Source organism: Equus przewalskii, chromosome 15 (assembly GCF_037783145.1).
Source record: "Equus przewalskii isolate Varuska chromosome 15, EquPr2, whole genome shotgun sequence".
Taxonomy (NCBI): domain Eukaryota; kingdom Metazoa; phylum Chordata; class Mammalia; order Perissodactyla; family Equidae; genus Equus; species Equus przewalskii.
This window is the reverse complement of record NC_091845.1, coordinates 62491580-62513113: the sequence shown is the minus strand read 5'-3', so window position 1 is coordinate 62513113 and position 21534 is coordinate 62491580. Positions and strand designations below refer to the sequence as shown.

At 36.9% G+C, this 21534-nt stretch overlaps 1 protein-coding gene across 3 annotated transcripts in view; it reads right to left on the bottom strand.

The window, feature by feature from the left end:
• ZNF385D (zinc finger protein 385D) overlaps window positions 1-21534 on the bottom strand; it is an 801336-nt gene that overhangs the window by 192631 nt on the left and 587171 nt on the right. For all 3 annotated transcript variants that reach the window (XM_070575952.1, XM_070575954.1, XM_070575953.1), the window contains one exon: window positions 15424-15566. In XM_070575952.1, the coding sequence (XP_070432053.1) occupies window positions 15424-15566 (143 nt within the window). The remainder of the gene's footprint in view (window positions 1-15423; window positions 15567-21534) is intronic.

The window sequence follows — 21534 nt, the reverse complement described above, 5'->3', positions numbered from 1 at the left end:
GTAACTTCCCCAACATTACATATTTAGTAAGTAATAAACCTTAGACTCTGATTCCAAAATCCACCATCTTAAGCTTTACAGCCTTGCTTCTTGATGTGTGGTCCATGGACAGGCCGCATCCACTTTACATGTGACTTCGTTAGAGGTGCGCACTCTGATTTAATTGCATATTGGCCCTTCGGGAGCACTGCTCTGTACTATCACAATAATATGAATAATACTTGCATATATTACATTATATATTTCTCTACAGATTAAAAGTATGTGCACATATACTACTTAACTGTGGGCAAGACAAGGCTAGAATGCAAATAAGAAGAATGTTCTGGAAGAGAAAGAGTCTATTTGGATGTCACCAGAGGGTGTTTTGTCCTGCAGTTTATAAGACAACATGGACATGCTGTACTCTTGGAGGATAATGAAGAGAGTTGTCATGGATTCATGTCCCCAGAAACTACTTAGTGGGCTGACATCATGGAAATTTGCCGAACTTGCCTAGGAAGGGTTGTCCAACCACATCAAAAGGTATCTTATCAAAAGTAACACTAAATGTCCTTTCTGAGAATACAATGAAAGAAACCTATTTCATTTATAAAAGGAGAAATCTTGGCAAAGTAACTCTTCAGAATCAGAAAATATTTAAACTCCAGTCTCTTTTATTGAACGTTTTAAATAGCTCACAGATCCAATTTAATTAATTTATAGTGAACGCAAAACTGGATATTAACTCTTTTATCATAAAAGCAAGTTAGCTAAAAAACAATGCGATAAAATAGAATTTATTTTTTTCCAGCTCTTTGTCTTTGTCCAAATAAGAGCCAATTCATTAAATGGAATCAATCTGTCAAATTAATAGTATCAAATTTACTACTTAAATTATTTAAAATGTGTTGCTTTCTTGTGCCTGCCTCCTCAGCTAAATTATGAGCTTTATTCTTCATATATTCTATAACATTCCACAAACATTTATGAATTGTCTGTTATTTGCATCTCTGAGAGTGCCAAGCATGGTATTGAGCGATATTAGTCACATAATAAATAAATGCTTATTGACTCATGAGTTAAGATAAAATTTATTCATGTTCCCTGGATTAAGACCCTAAGTTCCTTGAAGGAAAGGACTGGGTCTTGGTCATTATTTTATATATCCCATGACTAAAACTTTGACAGTAACAGAGTATTTACTGAATGAGTAGAAGGTTGCAGAGAAGTAACAAGTTACCATGCTCTTGAAGTACCATGAAACATGTTAATTCCAGCAAACAAATAATACCCATTTTGATGGCAATAATGTGAATATTTTATATTTTAAAATATAAATTAACAATGGAAACCTTATGTCCTAGACACCTATCAGTTCAATTAAATAAGCCCAGCTGTAGTCAAAGTTTTCAGTTTCTACTCATTTCCTACTACTGCATATAACTTGTGGTTCAATATTATCTGCTAGCAATCAAACTGATAAACACATATTTGTATAAATATTTCTTTTATTTCCCAAAGTTAACTTCTACTTACATTATCAAGAGCCAAAATTTATGAGGGCAAAGTTCACAATTATAAAACATACATTAATGATTTTAGTAGCAGAATTCCTTAGGTCAGGTCCTTAAACATCAATATTTCATAGAAAGACAATTTTTAAAAAGGGTATAGATAAAATACAGGCCTTTGTTATAATGGGTGTTTTTTACAGCATTTCACATCCATAAGATTTTTGTTTACGTCATCCTCAAAAAGATTTTTAAAAAAGAGAATAATGCAGATATATTCAGGATATGAGAGAAATCTAGAGCCATTTATTCTTCCACTTTATTTACTCAAAAATACAAGGTGCCAATGTCAGTTAAAAATAATGGCTACCAACCAGACAATACATCCATATAAAGAAAGAAAACAGCTTCTATTGAAGCAGGCCAACGTACTAAACATGGAATCACACAGTAATTACAGAACTAATTACCATCTTCACTGTCAAACATTGAAGTTGGCGAGAAGATCCAAAGATGTAATTAGAAAGGAAGCATCCTGGAGTCTTAGCATTTCAAAAACTAAAGGTGTGGGAAAGGTGACCAAAATAAAAGTAGAATGAGGAATTATGGAACTAATCAACATTTCCAAAAACCTATGGAATTGTGTATTAAATATAAACAAATTCCATGTCTTGTCTATTTTAAATCTCCAGAATGATTTCAGGAGCCAAAACTCAACTTGGAACATTTTCCTTTGCTCTTGTCATGAGTATTTTTCTTTAGGTTGTTTTTCTTAGCCTTATTCAACTCTGCTAAGAGTAAAGCTAACCCTTCTCCCTGCCAACTACCGTAACAACCTTCTTAATCAGTTAAAAACAGGCAGCACAAGATGCAGACGAGAAAGAAATGACTACATTCATTCATTTATTTTTTATTAGACATGAAAGTCTTTAAAATATGAGTTAAAATAAATCCTCCCAACAGCTTTGGGGGGCATCAGCAAATGATACAGGTATTTAGTATAACATATCATGCTTTCAAAAAAATTGTAAGATCAACATGGGCTCTCCAATTCTGCATGTTCTCATATCACAGATTGCCAACAGTTTTCGTAAAGTTAAAAATCAACTAATATAACACAAGGTGTTGAGTTTTTTCCTCCTTGTTTTGGACTTCCTAACAGTTTCTAACAAGAGTGCATTTGGCTTTGAATAGAGTGAAAGTCAACAGGCAGCGCTTTAACTAGTTAATTGATTGGCAGTTTGTTGCTGTTGCCGATGTGAGTTATTTTCCTTTTTAAGGAGTATATTAGCTTTTACATTTTTATTTTTGCCAGAAATATGTTTTTCAGGTGCTTGAATTAGTTAAAATTTTTTAAAAAGAAAAAAAGTCAAGAAAATTCTGGGGCTAAAGGCCTATAAAATATTATCTCATTTATGTTCTGGCTCACGTTATTCTCATTCAGCTAAAATTGAATATAGTCATCAGTTGTGCCACACAGCATATCTGTGATCACTAAATTCTATTGTGTGGAAGAAATTGTTCTATGGCTCTTTTTGGGCTAGTAAGCACAACAGTCTGGATTTTTTCTTTTTTTCTTTTTTTTGGTGGTAGGGGAAGTTCCTACAAGTTATTACTAAAACTGTTTAGAATAATGGTATTTATATAGCAAGTTCAACATATAGACAAGTGTGGTCAACCTACTTTAAATTTCAAGTGGACTTTTTAGCCTCATTCAGGATTTCTATAAGAGACATCTTATAGTGGGCTCAACGATACTTGCTTCTAAAATGAAAATTTTCCTAATACTAAGAACCCAGTGGTTATTTAAAAACTACAGTAATTCCTTGAAAACTAGGGACCTTTCAGCAGAAAATTAAGTATCAACTTGACATTTTAAATTTGCTGGTTGGATCAACTTGTTTTCAGGAAGTGTATATGAAGTTAACCACTCTGAGAAACAATGAGAGGGCAGTATTTGAATGGTGATATTAATCTGCCCAACAGTCTAATATGCCATCCCTACTATAATATGAAACTTGATGTAAGCTGGAGTACCATCTCAATCAAGCTCCATTACCTTGATATTAATAATAAAACACAGAAATGTTACTAACCTCTTTTACCTTTACAGAATGTGCAAGTGTTTAAAGTAAATGATAATGTCCTTAATAAGTAAATTTGAATGGGATTCTAAGAGTAAGTCGCCAAGCTTGGTCAACACATTTTCTCATTGACTTTGCAATCACTTCTAAATAGCAGGTTACAGAAAAAGTACATTAAACTTTCTACCTGGATATTAATCTACACAGTTCTAGAAGAAGCCCTCTGAGCAAGACACCTCATAAGTGGACACAGAAATCACAGTTGGAGACATGCTGATAAGAAAATACAAACTTATGTCTGAAGCTGACACATCTAAGTATTAATATCAGCTAGGCCCTTAACTAATACTATATTATAGGTGGTACATGTTGCAATTAAACATTTTGCTGTCAAGACATTTGCAACTTATAAAATTTGAAAAGCTTTTTTAATACACAAAGTACATAGAATATTATAAGTAACCAGGTACTGATCACCTAGAATGAAAAACTAAATATTAACAACTCTTTATTTTTATTACAGATATTTCTTTTCATAAATTATAAAACTCGAATATCACAGATATATTGAAGTCTCTTTTGTACCCTCCCCAGTCCTTTCGGCTCTCACTCACTTCTCAGAACCATCTGCAAATAAGGATTTGATGCGTGTTCTTCCAGTCCAGGTTGTTATATACCATACATCAATATAAATCTCCCGCTTTCTCCCCCTCATTAGCATGTGATTTTAAAATACATACACACATATTCTAAAATTCTGTACACATTCTGCAACTTGTGTTTCCTCCCCACCCAACATTATGCTTTTATAATATTTCCATGTAGAACAATGCTTTCATTTCAAATGTCTCAAGATAAATTTCATAAAAAGATCTCAATTTATATACCCATTTATCCATTGATAACCATATTGGTTTTTATGTATTTTGTTTGTTTGTTTGCTAATAAAAACGTTGCTGCAACAGACATGTTTGAAGTAAGCCTCTTGACATACATATGCAAGAGTTTTTCTACATACTTGCATTCAGTATTTTAAACTATGATCCACAGGAGGAAGCATATATACATGCATAAACATATATCCATAAAGATATGTGTATATGTATATATTTTTTCCTTCTTCAAAATTCTAAATTTTTTGGTATGATATTAGGTAAGTAGAATTAAAAACAAACTCTAAGCTCAAAATCATTCTACTATTTTCTCTGCCTCCTTCCAAACCAGGATCTCAAAATCAGAGTATGTCAACAGGACACTAAATATAGTCTAAGAGTTAATTGATTCTGAAAATCAAATTAGTATTTTCTGAACTTTTTCTATTGAAAAAATCAAGCAGGGTTATCTGGAAAAGGGAGGGCTGTCTCCCCACATAGCCCTTCACACACAAGTGCCATCTATCTGAGTGTATAAATTCTATATATGTCGAAAGTGCCAGAAAGTTCTGGTTACCTCTTGTTTCTCCTTCCTATCACACGTTTCTAGGAAAGCAGAGACTGTTTCTTTTCAATGTAGTAGGTGGTAAAAGTCACAGAAGTACTAAAGCAGGGGGTATTCTTAGATGTTCTAAAGAGCACAAGGATGTTTTGTTAAAACTGATTATTTTGCTGTGTGATTTCCTTGAAGAAACTCCTTAAAAATATCCCCAACCTATTGTACTACTAGACTATCATTATTCTAGTTTCTACTTTTAAAAAAATAATTTGGATTTAGAAATCAAAATAACAAAAGTTTCTCATCCCCATATATAGTGACTTAAATTTTCCTGTTTTTTTTAGTTTCTTAAAATCCCTCCGTAAGATCCTTGGAGTAAATTCCATTTAAAAGCATTCAAGAAAGGAGCTAATTTTACTTCTTTATTATTTGCCCAAACTCAAGATAAAATGTGGCATAAGAGGATATGCTTCAGAGAGAGGCAAAATACAAATTATCTTATTTCTGATTCTACTACTGTCTTGATTTATGTGTTTCAGAGAGAGCCATTTGCCATTGCCACACCTCAACAGGATAAGAGAATTTGGGTACAGTTAAAGGAATTCAAGTCAAATTGTATTTGTGGCTTTCTCAAGCACACATCCTACAAATTACCTAAATAATTGCCTCAAAGTCTCCTTCACTTTCTATGCATAGACAGAACTCTGAAATCCTGAACAATGATAGAGCAGTGCTTCTCCAACCTTAGCTGAAGGACCAGCACTTCTTCCATCAATCATAGGCCAATACTTTTATAAAATACAATAAAAATGAATTACCAGGAAAAGTAAAGTGAAAAAGACATACAAAATATAAGCCATAATTCTTTATTAGTTTCAACAGATGTAAAATGGCTCTAAGTTGCTATAAAAACTTCTGAATGATGCTCACTCCCCATTTCTGTACTTATCTCATTGCAGACCTATAAACAGTTCTTGGATGAGTACTGGTCTGTGAACCATACTTTGAGAAGCACTGAGTCATGAAACAAAATAGTCTTGCTGGCAAAAAGTTCTCATTCCTTTGACTAAGAGTAATGAGAAACAGCATTAACATTGTTCTTTGCATTTGTGTTGCGAGGGAGCTGTGAAGAGACAACTTTCCTCAAAAGATAGTCTGAGAAGGTTATTCTTTCATCTGTACTTAGCTGTGAAAATGGATTTTCCTGCCAATTTTGGCCACAGGATAGAATACAGTGACTCTCAACATTTAAGGGGCAAAGAAACCATCTTGGCAAGGGTATAACACAGAAAATGCTCATTAGCGTCCTGACACCAAAGACTCGGATTCAATAGACATCCTTAATCCTTCTATTTCTGTAGCACTTTAAATCTTTAACATCCTTAGACACTCATATGAGGTCAATATGATTATTCTACTTTCACAGATGAGGAAATGTGGACTCAGGGTTTTGTCACAGATAAAGTATTAAATTTAGAACTCAAACCTTTTAGATTCTAAGTTTAATATTTTTTTTCTTATGTGTGCAAATGGGTCTTGAGTCTTAAAAAGTCTAAATTTCCACTGGGATAGGAATGATTTTTTTATTTACTATCACAAAGTTACTTATTCCCCCCAACAACGATTGCCCATATACAACATAAACGCTTCTGAAGGTAACATAACATATAGTCCATTGATGCTCCAGATATTCTTTTTCATAACTGTTCAATCACAGCCAGAATATTATTCAAGAAATACAGTGTATTTACTGACTTGGAGTTAAGTCTCCTAAGGAACTACAGATTATTTCATTAATTAGCTATTATAGTGTACCAAGGCTCTGACAGCTGGTTCAAGAAACTACCACTGTCTACAGACCAGAGATCAGCTAGCTATGTTGTAAATGAAACTGCACCGGACTTAGACCACTGAAACCAAATCTAGCCGTGCTTCAGTGATTCACTATTTGCGTGATTTGGGGAAAACTATTTTATCTTTCACCTATAGGTTTCCTTACCGATGGCATTCAGATAATACCTATGACATGCAAGGCTCTTATGAAATTAGATTCCAAAGATAATGGATATGAAATTGTTCATGATCAATAAATATTTTTTATAAAACAGCAATATAGTGTGTATTATCTTCCGCCTTGGTTTACAGTCATTACAGGGAGCCTGAAGTAGCTCCAAGTAGAGAACTTCTTTACAGCATCGGTGACCTAGGGTGCAGAGTCCTTCCCCCAGGGGTAGGCTTATTCACCATCACTGGAGATAGTTAAGCAAAAAGCTGGATTACAAGTCATCAGAAACACTGTAGAGTCTAGCAAGCAGGGAGGTAGATCAGATGGTTCTAAGAATCCTTTCTCATTAGAGCATCCATAACAAAGTATCACAAACTAGGTGGCAGAATCAACAGAAACTGATTTTCTCAGAGTTCCGGAGGCTAGAAGTCCCAAATCAAAGTGTCAGTGGGGTTGGTTCCTTCTGAGGGCTGTGATCTGTTCCAGACTTCTCTTCTTGGCTTATAGATGGTGTTCTCCCTGTGTCTCCTCACATCATCTTCCTTGGTGTGTCTCTGCCTCAATTTCCCCTTTTTATAAGTATGTCAGTCATAATGGATTAGGGCTGATTCTAAAGAGCTCATCTTAACTAATCACATCTTCAATGACCCTATTTCCAAAAAAGGTCACATTCTAAGGCACTGTGGGTTACGAATTTTGGAGTACACCATTCAGCCCATAGTATTATGATTCAGTGATTAGCACCCTCATGAGAAAGAGAAGTCAGGAGTCTCAGTTTTCTTTCAGCTTGGTCACTTACTAGCCATGCAACTGGCACTCTCCCAATCATTTTAGACTTATCTGTAAAATAAGTGAGTTGCAGCAGACACAACTTAACTCTAAAAAGCTCCTTTCATTTCTAAAACGTCTATGTCTAAGTGTGGAGCAGGCTCTCCCGAAGAGCTGCTGGGTCACAAAACGAGCTATGGGCTTAGATATTCTGTTATTCAGGTCCCCTTATTTGCCCAAAATCAGAGCTGGGAAGAAAGTCAGACTACGAAACAGGGCAAATATATTACTTGTAAGAGCAAAGCTTCAGCTCATGACGATTAGATTGACTGATAAAAGAAAATAAATATATCATGTGTATTACGCCTCAATCTTTAGTGAGAGGAACATGTTCATACATCAAAATATCTCTGGAAGGACAGATATAAAAGCGATTTACCATGTTGACTGTCACTTAAGAGAGGAGAACTGGAGGCAGGCGAAGAGCAGTGAGAAAAACGTTTTTGTTCTTTTCACATTTTGAATCACAGGAAGACGCATTACCAGTGCAAGGAGCAAACAAATATTAAAACAGAACAATATTCATGTATTGTGCATTTGTTTAGCCTTTTATTTTCAAGCCTAGATATTTTATATTTAAGTCATTTTGTGTTTGGGGTCCTTATATGTATGCTTGAGTTTTACAACTTTTGGTTTCACAGGAAGCTGCAGAGCTCAGCAACACGCTTATATTTTTGTTTCAGTGTGAAAACATAATGGAAGAAGACTTCATAAGCAGATGTTTCTTAAGAGGCTTTTGCTATACAAATATGACACAGGTAACGCACAGAACTAGCTAGCGATCTGCCACAGCTGTCTTCAAAGGAGAAGCAACTTAGCAGTTCATACCATATTTACTACGGCATTTTTCACCTGAAAAATTTCCACACCCTCTACCAGTTGTGACTAAGAAATACAGGCCTCTTTTTCTACCCATAATTTCAACCTGGCTGCCTACCTATTTTAGTGACAGCAGCAATTGTAAAAACTTAGTAAGAGCAGTTATTTATGTGTTACCTGAATTTAATTAATATCTCTTTGAACCAAACACATGGATGTGAGCTTAACAACTGTTCCTACAACTCCAACACTGGCTGAGGGATGGAAGGCATCTCCAAAGCTGGAGTAGGCAACAAAATACAGAACCACAGAGGGGAGCAATAGTCAAGAATAATTTTTGAAAGGAAGGGAGACAAAGTGTGCTAATAAATAAGGTAGTATTTCCATTCTAAAGATGGAGGAAGTGAGGAGACTGAAGGATACATACCTGAGGATAACAAAAACTTGAATTTGAAATTTCCTCTCTTGGGTACTGTATTTTTATCATTCACCTATAACATTATACATGTGCATTTAAGCCACACTTGTAGGATAATGTCTATATCCTTTTAGACTCCTAAAGTACCACACCAATACTTTATGGTGACAGCCCTTCTGGACTCACGTGAAATGGCTGATGAATATTATAAGGCACTGATTTTGGAGTACATTCTATAGACAACCATTGGGATTTTTACATCATTATCCTTTCATATAACCAGAGTAAATAAACACATGAGCCAACATAAAATTATGGATGCAAATTAAAGAGATAGCTTGATACTATGCTTGCTTATCTTTCTTAATAATTGTTTAAATTAATAATTTCAGTTAGATGGAAATAATCTAATGTATGAAAACACAGAGTACTTAGATATTTTCAAAAATTGAGACATTTCTGTCAATTACATTTCTTATGGTACAAGTGTAATGGCTATTTCTCTTCTATTAATTATCTGTCATGCACTTTTCTATCTATTTATCCATCTATCAGTCTATCTGTCTATCCATGCATCTGTCTATCTTCCACTCATTCATTCAAAATATGGGTGTGGAAGCTTTGCAATGTTCCAGGCTCTGTATTATGGTTACCTTAATGAACAAGATAAATATGGAACTGATCTCAGATCCCAAATTAAACCTTAACCTTTACCGTATAGCTTTCCTTGGCCACCTCCAAGTGACTTCTCCTTCCCTTGAACGCAGGTACCACTTACTTTCAAAGGACTTAATCACAGAGTTCTTTACAGAATGATTTAACTACTCCACCTCATTTTTTCAACAAATGAAGCAAACTATAAATATAGGATTCCCGCTTGCACAGAGCTTACTGTCTAACATAGTGTTTTAATAACCAAATGTTTTACCACTTGCTGATAGAAGAGTGTTTTAAGGAGTGACTAACCAATTGTTTCAACGCCATACTTACAAGGACCATTCCTCTTCCTTCTCCTCCCCCGCTTCTCTTCTTCCTCCTCCTCCTTTCTATCCTTCTCCTTCTCTTCCTTCTTCTTATTGTCGTTGTTTTTGTATTTTTAGTGTCAGATACACAGTCAGTGCTTAATAAACGCCCAGTGAGTAAGACATTAATTACCTCTTTTCCTTCCTCATACTCTCCATTATACTTATTAGTACTATCCTTATAGCAGATGCTTTGATGGAATTACTTTCAGGAGGCACATTTTTCAATGTAAAGAATTATTCAGTGAGACTCAAAAGTCTGTAGAATGAAGAAATCCCTGAATGAATAAATGAATAAAAAACTGATTCATATATCTTTCTCACGAAGAATTTTCAGATTGTGATACACATGAAAGCTTAAAAATTTCATAGAAAAACTTTTGCTTTTAACCAGTTGGGATGCAAGCGATAATGTCACATACCTGGCACAGAGTGGGCATTCAACAAAAGACAGCTGTAACCCAAGTCCCGAACAATGTCACCCTACAAGTGAGGCTCCGAGCATTTCGAGGAGATAAAACACAACCATAGAAGGATCATGCATGAAGTACAGCTGTAGCTACCAATACAAGTTTCCCCAACAGCCCACCACACAAACACCAGAAAGTTAGTACCAGAGTGGTAGAGAGTTAGCCTGTTAGTTTTACTGCTGAATCCTAAGGGCCTGGCACATAGTAGGTCCTCAATAAATATTTGTTGAAACTTCTATGCTAATTTGCTTTTTTTAATGTTAAAGAATATTAGCCAAAGCTAACTGAAAGCAAAATAGTCACTCTCCTGTACATGCCCATCTTTCTGCTTTTTTCCCTCTGTGTGACCTCCGCGCTCTTTCTTGCGTATCTCCTGGAAGGGAGAAGGACTCAATATCTACTGAGTATCTGGTATATGCAGGTACATTAGGTCACGTTTATGCATTTAATCTTTATGCCAACAGGCAATGCACATAGAAGGGGGACATGGAATCAGTGTCACAGTCAGTCCCCGGGAACACATTTTCCAAAAGTTGTACCTTTTCAATGACATTTTGAAGGCTCATTATTGTCATAACTACTGATCAGAATATACGAAAATATGTTAGAGAAATGAAAAACAGAGGGAAACTGTGAGATCTTGGGAGAAAGTTGTCAGGAGTATAGCCATTTTTAATGATTAGCTCCCATTCTAAACAACCCCTCAAGATCTTACGCAAGCCCATTCTCAGTTTCAATCTCCAGAATTTTAAAACTCAGCTACCTCTCTGATAACTAACCTAAGAGTTATTCACTCATTCTCATTTTACAGAACAGAACACTGGGGCTCCACTGGATTTAGCCTCTTGTGCATGATGTTGGACATGTTCAGATTTTTCTAATCCCACACAGACAGCCCTGTCCATCCTGCCATCATGTCAAGTCTTCTACTGGCAACGCAGCACTGCCTCCCCTCTTCTATGCTGTCCCTTACATCACAAGGACTAGAAGCTTGAGGCTTGTGTTCCCACGGATCTCTGCCAGCAGTGTTCAGGCTTAGAATCCACTATAGAGAGGCATTCATGGGATTTAGATTAAAGCAACTGGGATTACTAGCCATCCTGTATTTCTGCAACTTCCTGACTCCATGAAAGCACGCAGAAAAACCAAGAGCCAACAACAGCTTTCTCTGACCTTTGTTTCCCCAGAACCTCCAAAGATTTTGTAAGCACCTAAATCCTTATATTAATTCCCTTCCTGTTTGGATGCCTAGAATAGTTTCCATTTTTCTCACCAAATCCTCCTAAGACAACCACACAGCCTTCCCCACTCCTGTCCTTGAGCTGCCATTCTATCCTATACAACTTTCTCTATAAAAGCACCCATATTTACAAATATTTCTGTATTTGTCCAACTTCGCCTTTATAAACTGAATTATTTCAGGGCAGAAGTTATAACATAGTTTTTGTTATCACTATTTCTGGCACATAGTACATGCTTGATAAATAGCATGTATTTGACTGAACAGAACAAGCTCATACCACTTAGGAAAGGAACATTTCTTTCCTAAACATCATCTACCTATTTCCAGGATTGAGTCCTTTCAAGAAATTCAGACTCAGAATGGGATCCCTGGGATCAGAATGATCCTAAACACTGAAACTGCAATGTCATAAGAGATTGAGGGGCAGAGTAGGGGTATATGAGGAATTGAAGGAAAGCTTTCTCTTGTCTGGAAGCTACTGAAATATTCAGGGACACAACATCTTTAGGTCAAGGATGAACAGCTTGTGTTGTTGCTATTCCTTAAAAATTAGCTTTAAGAAGACTAAGAGATCCTAATGGTTTTATTGAAGGTCCTCTTTTATATCCATATCCCAGCTCAGATCCCACATCTGTTTTCCTTTCTCTCCTAATTGTGCTTATTTTTACAGATGTTTCATTATTCTTCCTGACTCACATCCAAATGCAATGGTTTATGCTCTTGCTTAAGGATAATAATCAGAGATATCCACTTATGATTTGTGTATTTTATTTTACATGCATATATTTTAAAAGTTTTCCTTCATCATTGTGCTACACCCTACCCCCAATAGATAGATGATTCCATACTCATATCCTCAGAGGAAAAATACAGGAGGCAGATCGTCTCTGACTGTCATGGACTTTGTTTCAAAGAGGTCAGATGGGGGAAGGTTCTTGGGTGGCAAAGAAGCACATCGAGGCACATCTAGGCAGGAGGGACCAGTGACACTTCACAAAGTTTGTGCATCCAAAGTTGAGAGCTGGGGGCCTACAAGGCCATGCTAACCTGGTGCTGACCATCCCATGAATGGCTATATGAATACATAACTTGATGAACAGAGGAAGTGTCTCACCAAAACCTGGATGGATAACCTGTAAGATTCCAGACTCTTAGCACACTCTGAAACAGAATTAAATTGGGTTTCCCTCCAGTCTAACAGAATGGGCTTTTGAACCAGGAATAAAATCAACTCACAGCAAAAACAAATTACATTTCATACACCCTGAATTTGTGGATCGAGAGTCACACCTGCTACAAAATCAAGAACTCAGGCTGTTACTTAGAGAGATGCTCTACACCCTAATTCTCAGTCTAAAACCACCTGATTATGAGCTTTGCAACCAAACCCCTCCGTTGGAAGCAAGGAGCGCCTTAATCCTTGCCTGGCTGCAGCCTGACTAGCACTAAAAGGAAATAACCATTAGGCGTAGCAACAGAGGGTCTCTTGGTTTAAACGGAACAAATACCAACTTAAGTCAAAATCCATCATAGAAGAAAAAAATGAAGTCAAACTTCTGCAATCAGTTAGTCAATGAACTCCCACATTCAAAATAAGAAGAGTTGGCAGGCTATTCATGAAGACAATACCTATCACTCAAATAGGGCTTGTTATAAATGATTTAACCCACAGAATCCTGACCACAAGCCAATGAAGTAGGTAAATTATTAGTCCCATTTTACAGATGAAAATACTGAGATCCATGGGGATTATGTGACTTACCCAAGGCCATACTGATGATAAGTAGCAGCTCTGAGATTGAAACGTAGGCAATCTAGCTATAGAGTCCAGCCTGACCACCACACTATGCCGTCTCTGCCCACAAAAGCTCAAATACCAGAATGGTATAACCCCCAAAGGAAGAGATTATCAGGTCCACTCCCTTTATTTTAAAGAGGAGGAAACAGTAGCAAAGACGGTAAAGAAATTTGCTCACTGTCATATAACTCAGTATATCACTCATCTTTGTTTTATGACAACTAATACTCACTGTCAATCAAGTTAATCATTTTGCTTTTAATGTTTCCCAAAGGGCCAATCAAAAGTTTTCAACCCAGCCTTTTATAACCTTCCAGGAATTTTATCTCCGCTGTTCTAAAGCTGACAGGAGACCTGAGTGACAGGATGCCAAGTGGTCTCAGAGGCCAGGTAAAGCACCTTGATGGATCATCTCGTGGTATCCGGGAAGCAAGACTGTGCCAGGGAGCCACTTAACACAAGAGCAGATGAGCGGCTTTGAGAAAAGGGAACCCAGGGGACTTCAGCATGGTCATTTAAGAATCAGGGAATTTGATGCTGAGCAATTTTTTCTCTACTCTTATTGAAACACCCAGGATTAGAAATCTCTACTTTGGAAATGTGATCTTTATGCTGCTCTATTTATGCTCCATCAATTGCAAAATAAGATTCCTATGGAAAATTCCTCACCCACCAAAAATTAAAGGGGTCATTGTGATTCTCCCTTGCTCTTTAGCGAGGACTAGAACATAACTGTACCCTCTTATACAGGCCTGGCCAAACTCCCCATAACAAAGTATAATTAAAAAAAATAAGACCCACTTCTATCTCCTGAAGGAGAATAATCTACTTGTGGGCAGAACTTTTTAAAAAAAAACTATCATGGTGGCAAGATGTTGCAATAAGAAACCTGTACTATTTAGATCCCTGGGCACTCAGTGACCTCTCATCTTAATCCTCTTTGCTTTGGTCGTGTTGACATGCCCTGTCATTGGTAAGCTCAGACCTGCACTATAACAACCGCTGAAAGCTGAATCAGATGATATGAGAAAAAAATGTCACTTACTGGTTTCTAACCTTTTCAACTCCTATTTCTATTTTTATCCTAAGAATACTTTCACTGTTTGTACAAAAAAAAAGGTGATGATGAATATGAGGAATCTGCCAATTTATAAAGACATGCTTAAGTGAAAATAGAGGCAAGTAAGCAATGGAACTTGTGTTGAGAAGGTTGATGACAAAGCCCAGAAAAAACAATGTACTTTAAGAAAGACAACTTTGAGCAACTGTGGTCGGGCAGGAAGGAAAAAAAGAAAAGAAAACTCTTACTACCGGAACCCTGAGTTGTTTTAAGTTAAGAAGGAAAAAAGTGCTCTAGACATGGAATGTATCACCACTGTAATTATCAGGGTCCTCTTTAGGAAATAAGAAAAGAAGCAACAGATTTGAAATGTAAAGTAGAGGACCCAGATAGAAGAAACACGCATTTAAGTTTTTCGACATCTACTTGAATTCTAACGTTCTCGCTAACAAATTCATGAAATTTCAATGTGGATATATTCCAACAAAATAATAAAATTGTTAGTGTTACCCAGAAAGACACTAAAAGGGAGACATTAACTCATGATCAACCCAATCAATTGAATCTCTTTTAATTTTCCTGGCTCCGGGGCCCTTATATAACCAGGCAGACAACTAACTTCATCACGACTTTTAGACAAGCCATGGAATAAGCAATATAACAAAAGAGAGGCAGTAAACAACTCACTCTGGCCTTTAACGTTTCCCAGGATCTACCACTGTGGCATACACAAATTTAACTGTGGGACTTACCGCATTAAAATTGGGGAAGAGGTTGACTGCGGCCGCAGTGTCAAGAGGAAAGGGAAGAAACGGCTTAATATCCAGCGATGGTTGTAAAGGAGGGGCTGGTGGACGGACCAGGGCTGGGAGAGCAGGGCTCTGGCATGTACCACCTGCAGAGAGGAGAGCAGAGGGAGTGATCAGGGACATGATGCATGTAAAAATCACCAAAGTCTCTTTTGAGACCAAAAGGCCAGCTTTGTGGGTCACTGGAAAAAACAAGACATGGAGCGTATTGACCTCAACTGGGAACTGGCCAATGAGCAGATTTGCCATTAGGCAGAGGGAGCTAGTTGAGCTGCTCTCTTTTCCTCCTCGGATTATAACTATCTGATTATGTAAGTAACAGTTAACATTTCAACCATTCCATACTCCCCAGTCTATCCTTCTTTTCCTGACTAGAGATGTGTAACTAAGATGTCTTGATTCAAAAGGAAAACTCCTCCACTGCACCCCGATCCCTCTTTGCAAACTAACTTCTGCTCAGAATATGCATCCAGTCTGAGTGATTACTTTATAGAACTGCTCTTTTTCCACCACATTCAAAACTCTGGCAGCAAGATGACATGAACCTGGCATGGAAAAGAACTGTAACCACAAACATAGGCAGCCGTATCTTAGTGCCCTGGCAACCGGAGGATTAAAACCATTGAACCCAGCTATGAGTGGAGAAATCCCTGAGCTGTTCAGCACCCCTGTAGCTCTGAGCATTCAACAACTACCTGACTCCTTCCCAGTCATAAGTAGGAGGAATTTAGAAGGCCACCAATGAGCAAGCAGTGGGATTATTACGCCAACAAAGACACCCCCTTGACATACCAGTAGGTAACCAGCTGTCTGCAAGGGAGCACACACCTTTGCCCCTTGTTCTAAGACCCCACTGCACTCAGAAGCTGAAAGGACGGAAGCCCCTTGCAGTATTCAGTTTCTCATACCTTGGTAACATTTCAAAACATCAATTTGCTGTTAATTAAAGACTGTTGGAATCCTAGGAAACTGTTAAAATATGCTAGCATTCTTCTAATCTGAGAGGCAAGCAACAGACTGTAAAAACCTGCTGGTGAGAATCCAAGAAGCATTAGGAAAACAAAACGCAGTGGGATTTTTCCTTTCTCAGAGAAGAATTCTAAGAGACAAGAAAAGAGGAAAGAGATTCATGTCTGTGCCGCTTATTTGCCTGCCATCTTGTTTTTAAAACAAAGTAGAGACTCCATATGAATTACCTTTACAAATCTCACAGTCTCTGGCCAACTGCACACAGACCGTCATCTTCCCCTCCAACAGTTACCTGAACACAAGGTGAACATCGTAAAAAACGATTCCCCGATGGTAAATCCAACCCTACTGGACCAGAGGATCCGCTAACAAGGTGGGTGACTTAATACCTATAACAGAAGCCATCAGCACAGGATTTAATTAACCACACAAAAAACCATTAGCTCTCCCGCTTCCAGGTATAAAATCAGCTGGAGCCAAATTAACAAAAACAGTATTTTTCCCACTCTTTTTACTTTCCTCTTGAAATATTCCTCAACAACAGCAAGGCCAAAAATACTAAGTTTGAATCAGCAAACCAATTAAAATAAAAAATAGTACAAGTCAGGAAATAGAGGGCAGATGTTAAAACGAACAGAAATAAAAGCAAAATATAACAAGTCTACATTCGCCAGAGCACACCATAAACTTATTTTATTGTCCACCTGGTAGTAAATTGAGTGTGGTTATGTATACTTTCTTAGGGAGGGCATCCATAAAACTTTGGTGATAGACTCATTTTGTGTTTAGTATTGCTAAAAATTTCTCTTTTGATTAAAAGTTAAAGAACCAAAGTAAATTTTTGGTTCGTACCTTTTTAGAGAACTCAGAAGTAAAACAAGTTTTGGTTGAAGTCAGTGGTGTGGTTTAACACGTCCACAAATAATAGTGTGCCTTAATAATTTAAAATTATTATTATTATTTTTTGGTGAGGAAGATTGGCCCTGAGCTAACATCTGTTGCCAATCTTCCTCTTTGAGGAACACTGTCCCTGAACTAACATCTGTGCCAGTCCTCCTCTATTTTGTATGTGGGATGCCGCCACAGCATGGCTTGTGAGTGGTGTGTAGGTCTGCACCTAGGATCTGAACCCACAAACCCTGGGCCGCCAAAGCAGAACATACAAACTTAACCACTACGCCACCAGGTCCACCCCTAAAATTACTTTTATCTGTATCACATGTCATGCTTTGCAAAAGATATTCATAAGCATTCATTAACATGTTTGATCCTAAAAATCTCAGAAATTAGGTAAGGGCTAACATATCATGGAAAGCAAACATAAGTTAATAAACTCTTTAGCCGTTTATGTTGCTTCCACAGAAACATTCCATTCTTATAAATACAAGAATGCAATTTAGCATGTATAAATTTCATTCACAAATCCCCTCTGGTTCAGGATATCCAAAGAGGTTAAGAGATAATTCAAGCATATATTTTTTATGCAGCACCATAAGAGGCACAAAGAATAAACATATGTTGATTTCATTGCTAAGTAGGGTTAATATCCAACTTCCCTCTTCCTCCAGGATATGTATTTCATTTACATTTACACATATAGTACAAGGCCCTTTCTCAATATTGCAACTGGGATTGCCTTCCTGGGAATAAAAAACATCAACGAAGAGTCATACATAAACTTTGGGAAGCTGAGGAAACTATTTGAGTTCCTCTCTTCCTATCTGTTTAAAGAGAGAAAGCTAAAGGATGGTTGGGAAGCAGAGGACATGTGACTACATATTCTTTGGCCATGTGCTATGCAAATACAGGTGTAATGGATGCTGTGGTGTGCTTCCCACAGCCCCCTTCAGGACTGAGGCACTCATTCCCCCAGCTGCTGGGAGTGTGGGTAGCTGATGACTCTCACCTGAGATCCTCTTCACATATTGCCTTGGGCCAAAAGGAGCTGCCTCACCCAAGGTCAAACTCCTTCCCTAGGGGAGGGGTTGGTAGCCCATGCAATGACTTATTAAGCCAGAGGTTTAATGGCTTCTCCCTCTTGACTCAAGCCAGGACAACTCTGAAGCTCTATTTCAGCTCTAAAGCTCCTCAAAGGATGTAGGATAGACTGAGGTCTCTGATGTGACTGCATCACAGTTCAACTTCTTCCTCTGTCCAATCCTGCATCCCTCACTCTTCACAGGAGATGCTTCCAAGAGCGTCCCCAATAAGTCTCAGAGTCCGTTTCCAGAAGAACTTCATCTGTGACTCCAAGGTATAACAATTCATGAATCTAAGTGAAACGTTGAATTGCTGTAAATCTACAGGGCTGACATTGGAGCACAAAATTGAGGCTACCTCTTAAAAATTATCTGTGACTAACACTTCTGCTTTTAACATTTGCATAAGTCCTGAAACATTTTACTTGTACCAATCTGTACATGACCAGGAGTAAGAATATTATCCTCAAATAGCGCAAAATCAAAAGCGGCAAATATAGTGTTTCATTTGTAAAGCAGATTAAAATATGCTCCTTGAGAAAATATCTCTTGCATGCCTTCATTTTCTAATAGAAACCATTGCATTTAGGATATGAACATATGTTTATTACTATTTTCGTTATTATAAAATTATTTTTACAGTAATAAACATCAAAATATATAGGGAATTTATAGATAGTTCTATAGGTTAAAAAGAGTCGTCTTCTTGTTCATTCATTGAATGTCACACTGCTGGAAATATTGATATATTAATTTGAGGAAAGCATTTGAACCCTCCATGGGTGGGGATTGAAAAAGATACAAATTCATGCCCTTTGTCTATGAAACTGCCTACATCTAGTACTACATATTTCATAACCTATGCATTTTTAACTTATGCAGTTTTGACAAGTTAAATTTTAACAAATTGTTCTGATTTCAGAGCAACTATCTCTCTATACCAAACTTCTTGCGTTTCAACAAGTTAAAAAACATTCACTGAGTACAGAATAGTTATTAGACACTGAGGAAAATATTGAATAAGGAAGGTAAATAAGACAAATAAGATAAAGTGATCATTACAGCTCACAAAACTCTTTTCTGTCCCTTTTTGATGTTTGGTTCTGTTAGATTATGTTTAGAATTTAGAATTGAACTATAGAGCAAACATATTAAATATTACTTTCGTCTGTTTACAAGACAGCTGTGTATTTGAAAAAGTACAAATTTGTGAATTTGCACAAAATACTGAAGTCACCTATTTGTCAACAGAGTATTTGTTAATAGAGACTTTCTGCGAGAGTGATGCACATTCACTTCAGTTTACATTTTTGATAATTAAATTAAAATGCAAATTTGAAATGTTTATTTTAATAATTTATACAGATAAATAGGAATTCTAAATCAGTGGTTGTCACTTGAAGCTTATCATATAACGTGTAGAAAGCGCCTAGCACAGTGCCTGCCAATTAGTGGTCACTAAGTCAGGCGTATTTTTTTAATAAACTTAATAAATTCCAAAGGAACTATTCAGGTCAGTTCAGACATGAACCCCGGCTTCTGAAAGCACACAATCGGGATAATTTTAAAAGCAGCTTCATATTCTTCACTTTGTTTATTTTGACCCCTGCAGAAGGAGAATCTTTACAAGAAGAGGTTACTTTGAAATATTTGGAAATACTCCTTGAGAGTAGAATAGTTTTATCCTATTCCATAACACAAGTTTTAACCTTGAACTTCTACACTTGATCCATTCAGGGTTCATTAGACAGTCACAGACGTCCTGTCTGACAGCTTAACCTACTACTTAATCTTTCATTTTCCCAAATGACAAAGCTGAAGTTCAAAATGCTCAAGGGTTGCTGCTGTTAAAAATTAACGCCTGTGTATGCTTTAGAATAGTGAATCCTTAAAATACATGTATATTTTTTAATCTACATTTCTAGAAAGCGGCAGAAATCCCTGATTTGCTGATCGGAGAAATAATTTCTATAGTATCTTTTCTCTTCACCATCAATTTAACTACATATGTGTGTGTATATACACATATACATATATACACACACATACATATTTCAATAGTGAGCTATCATTAAATTACTAAACTGCTGAGAATATTCATATCTAACAGGGAAAGATCTAGAGCATTTTATATAACATCAAGTCCTAAGTAGGTACTCGTGAAACAACTAATTTGATACACGTGGAACAATTCTCATATCAATTCCCAACTATTTCAGTTAGAACTTGCCATGTCCATTGTGGGAGGGAGGGGTGCACTAGGAATTCTGGGGTCTATGGGATACTGGGCATAAAAATTGTAGATCTGACTGTAGTCATAGGTAGTAGAAAAGAAATGATGAATTTGGGGCACAAAGGCAAAACTTGCTTTGACACAAAACACTGGAGTGAAACTGGCCAGCTAGGGTGGGTGGGAATGAGTGTAGAGAACACAGCTACATTTTATAAATCTGTTGAGTGATTGGCATGAACTAGGTCTGCTATCCCCTTAATTCCTTTAAAATGCACAATAATTCTGCCAAGTAGCTATTAAAATACCCAATTTACAAACTCAAAAGGCAAGACTCTAGGAAGCAAAATATCTTACCTCAAATCACACGAGTAATAAATGGCATTTGATCTGAACCTGAGCAACCTTAACGACTTCCAACGCACTGATGCAAATAGATTTAAATTAAAACAACAACAAAACAACCAACCAACCAAAAAAAATAACAACAAAACAGAACACTCTAGTAAGTCACTTTTATCATATTAGGCAAGCCAGCTCCCTTGCAGCCAGAAGGGAATGCGTCAAAATCAGAAATCTTGTGAGAAATTTTTATTATGGCTCAAAAGAATCAACAAATTCCTTGTAAAGGAGATATAAAATAATATTCAGTATTTATCATTAATATCTATCTGTCACAGAACATGCTGGCACTGCCCGATATTCGAGAAAGACATTCATATCAAACATGTTTCAAACACCCCGAGTTTAAATTCTTTAATATCTACTTGCCAAATTAGAAAAATAAATAGGCGTTTGTTGTATTCCCTTGTGTGGCTGCCTCTTAAATAGCCAAGGTTGTTGGCTGGGGATTACAATGGGCAGTTTGTTGTTGAG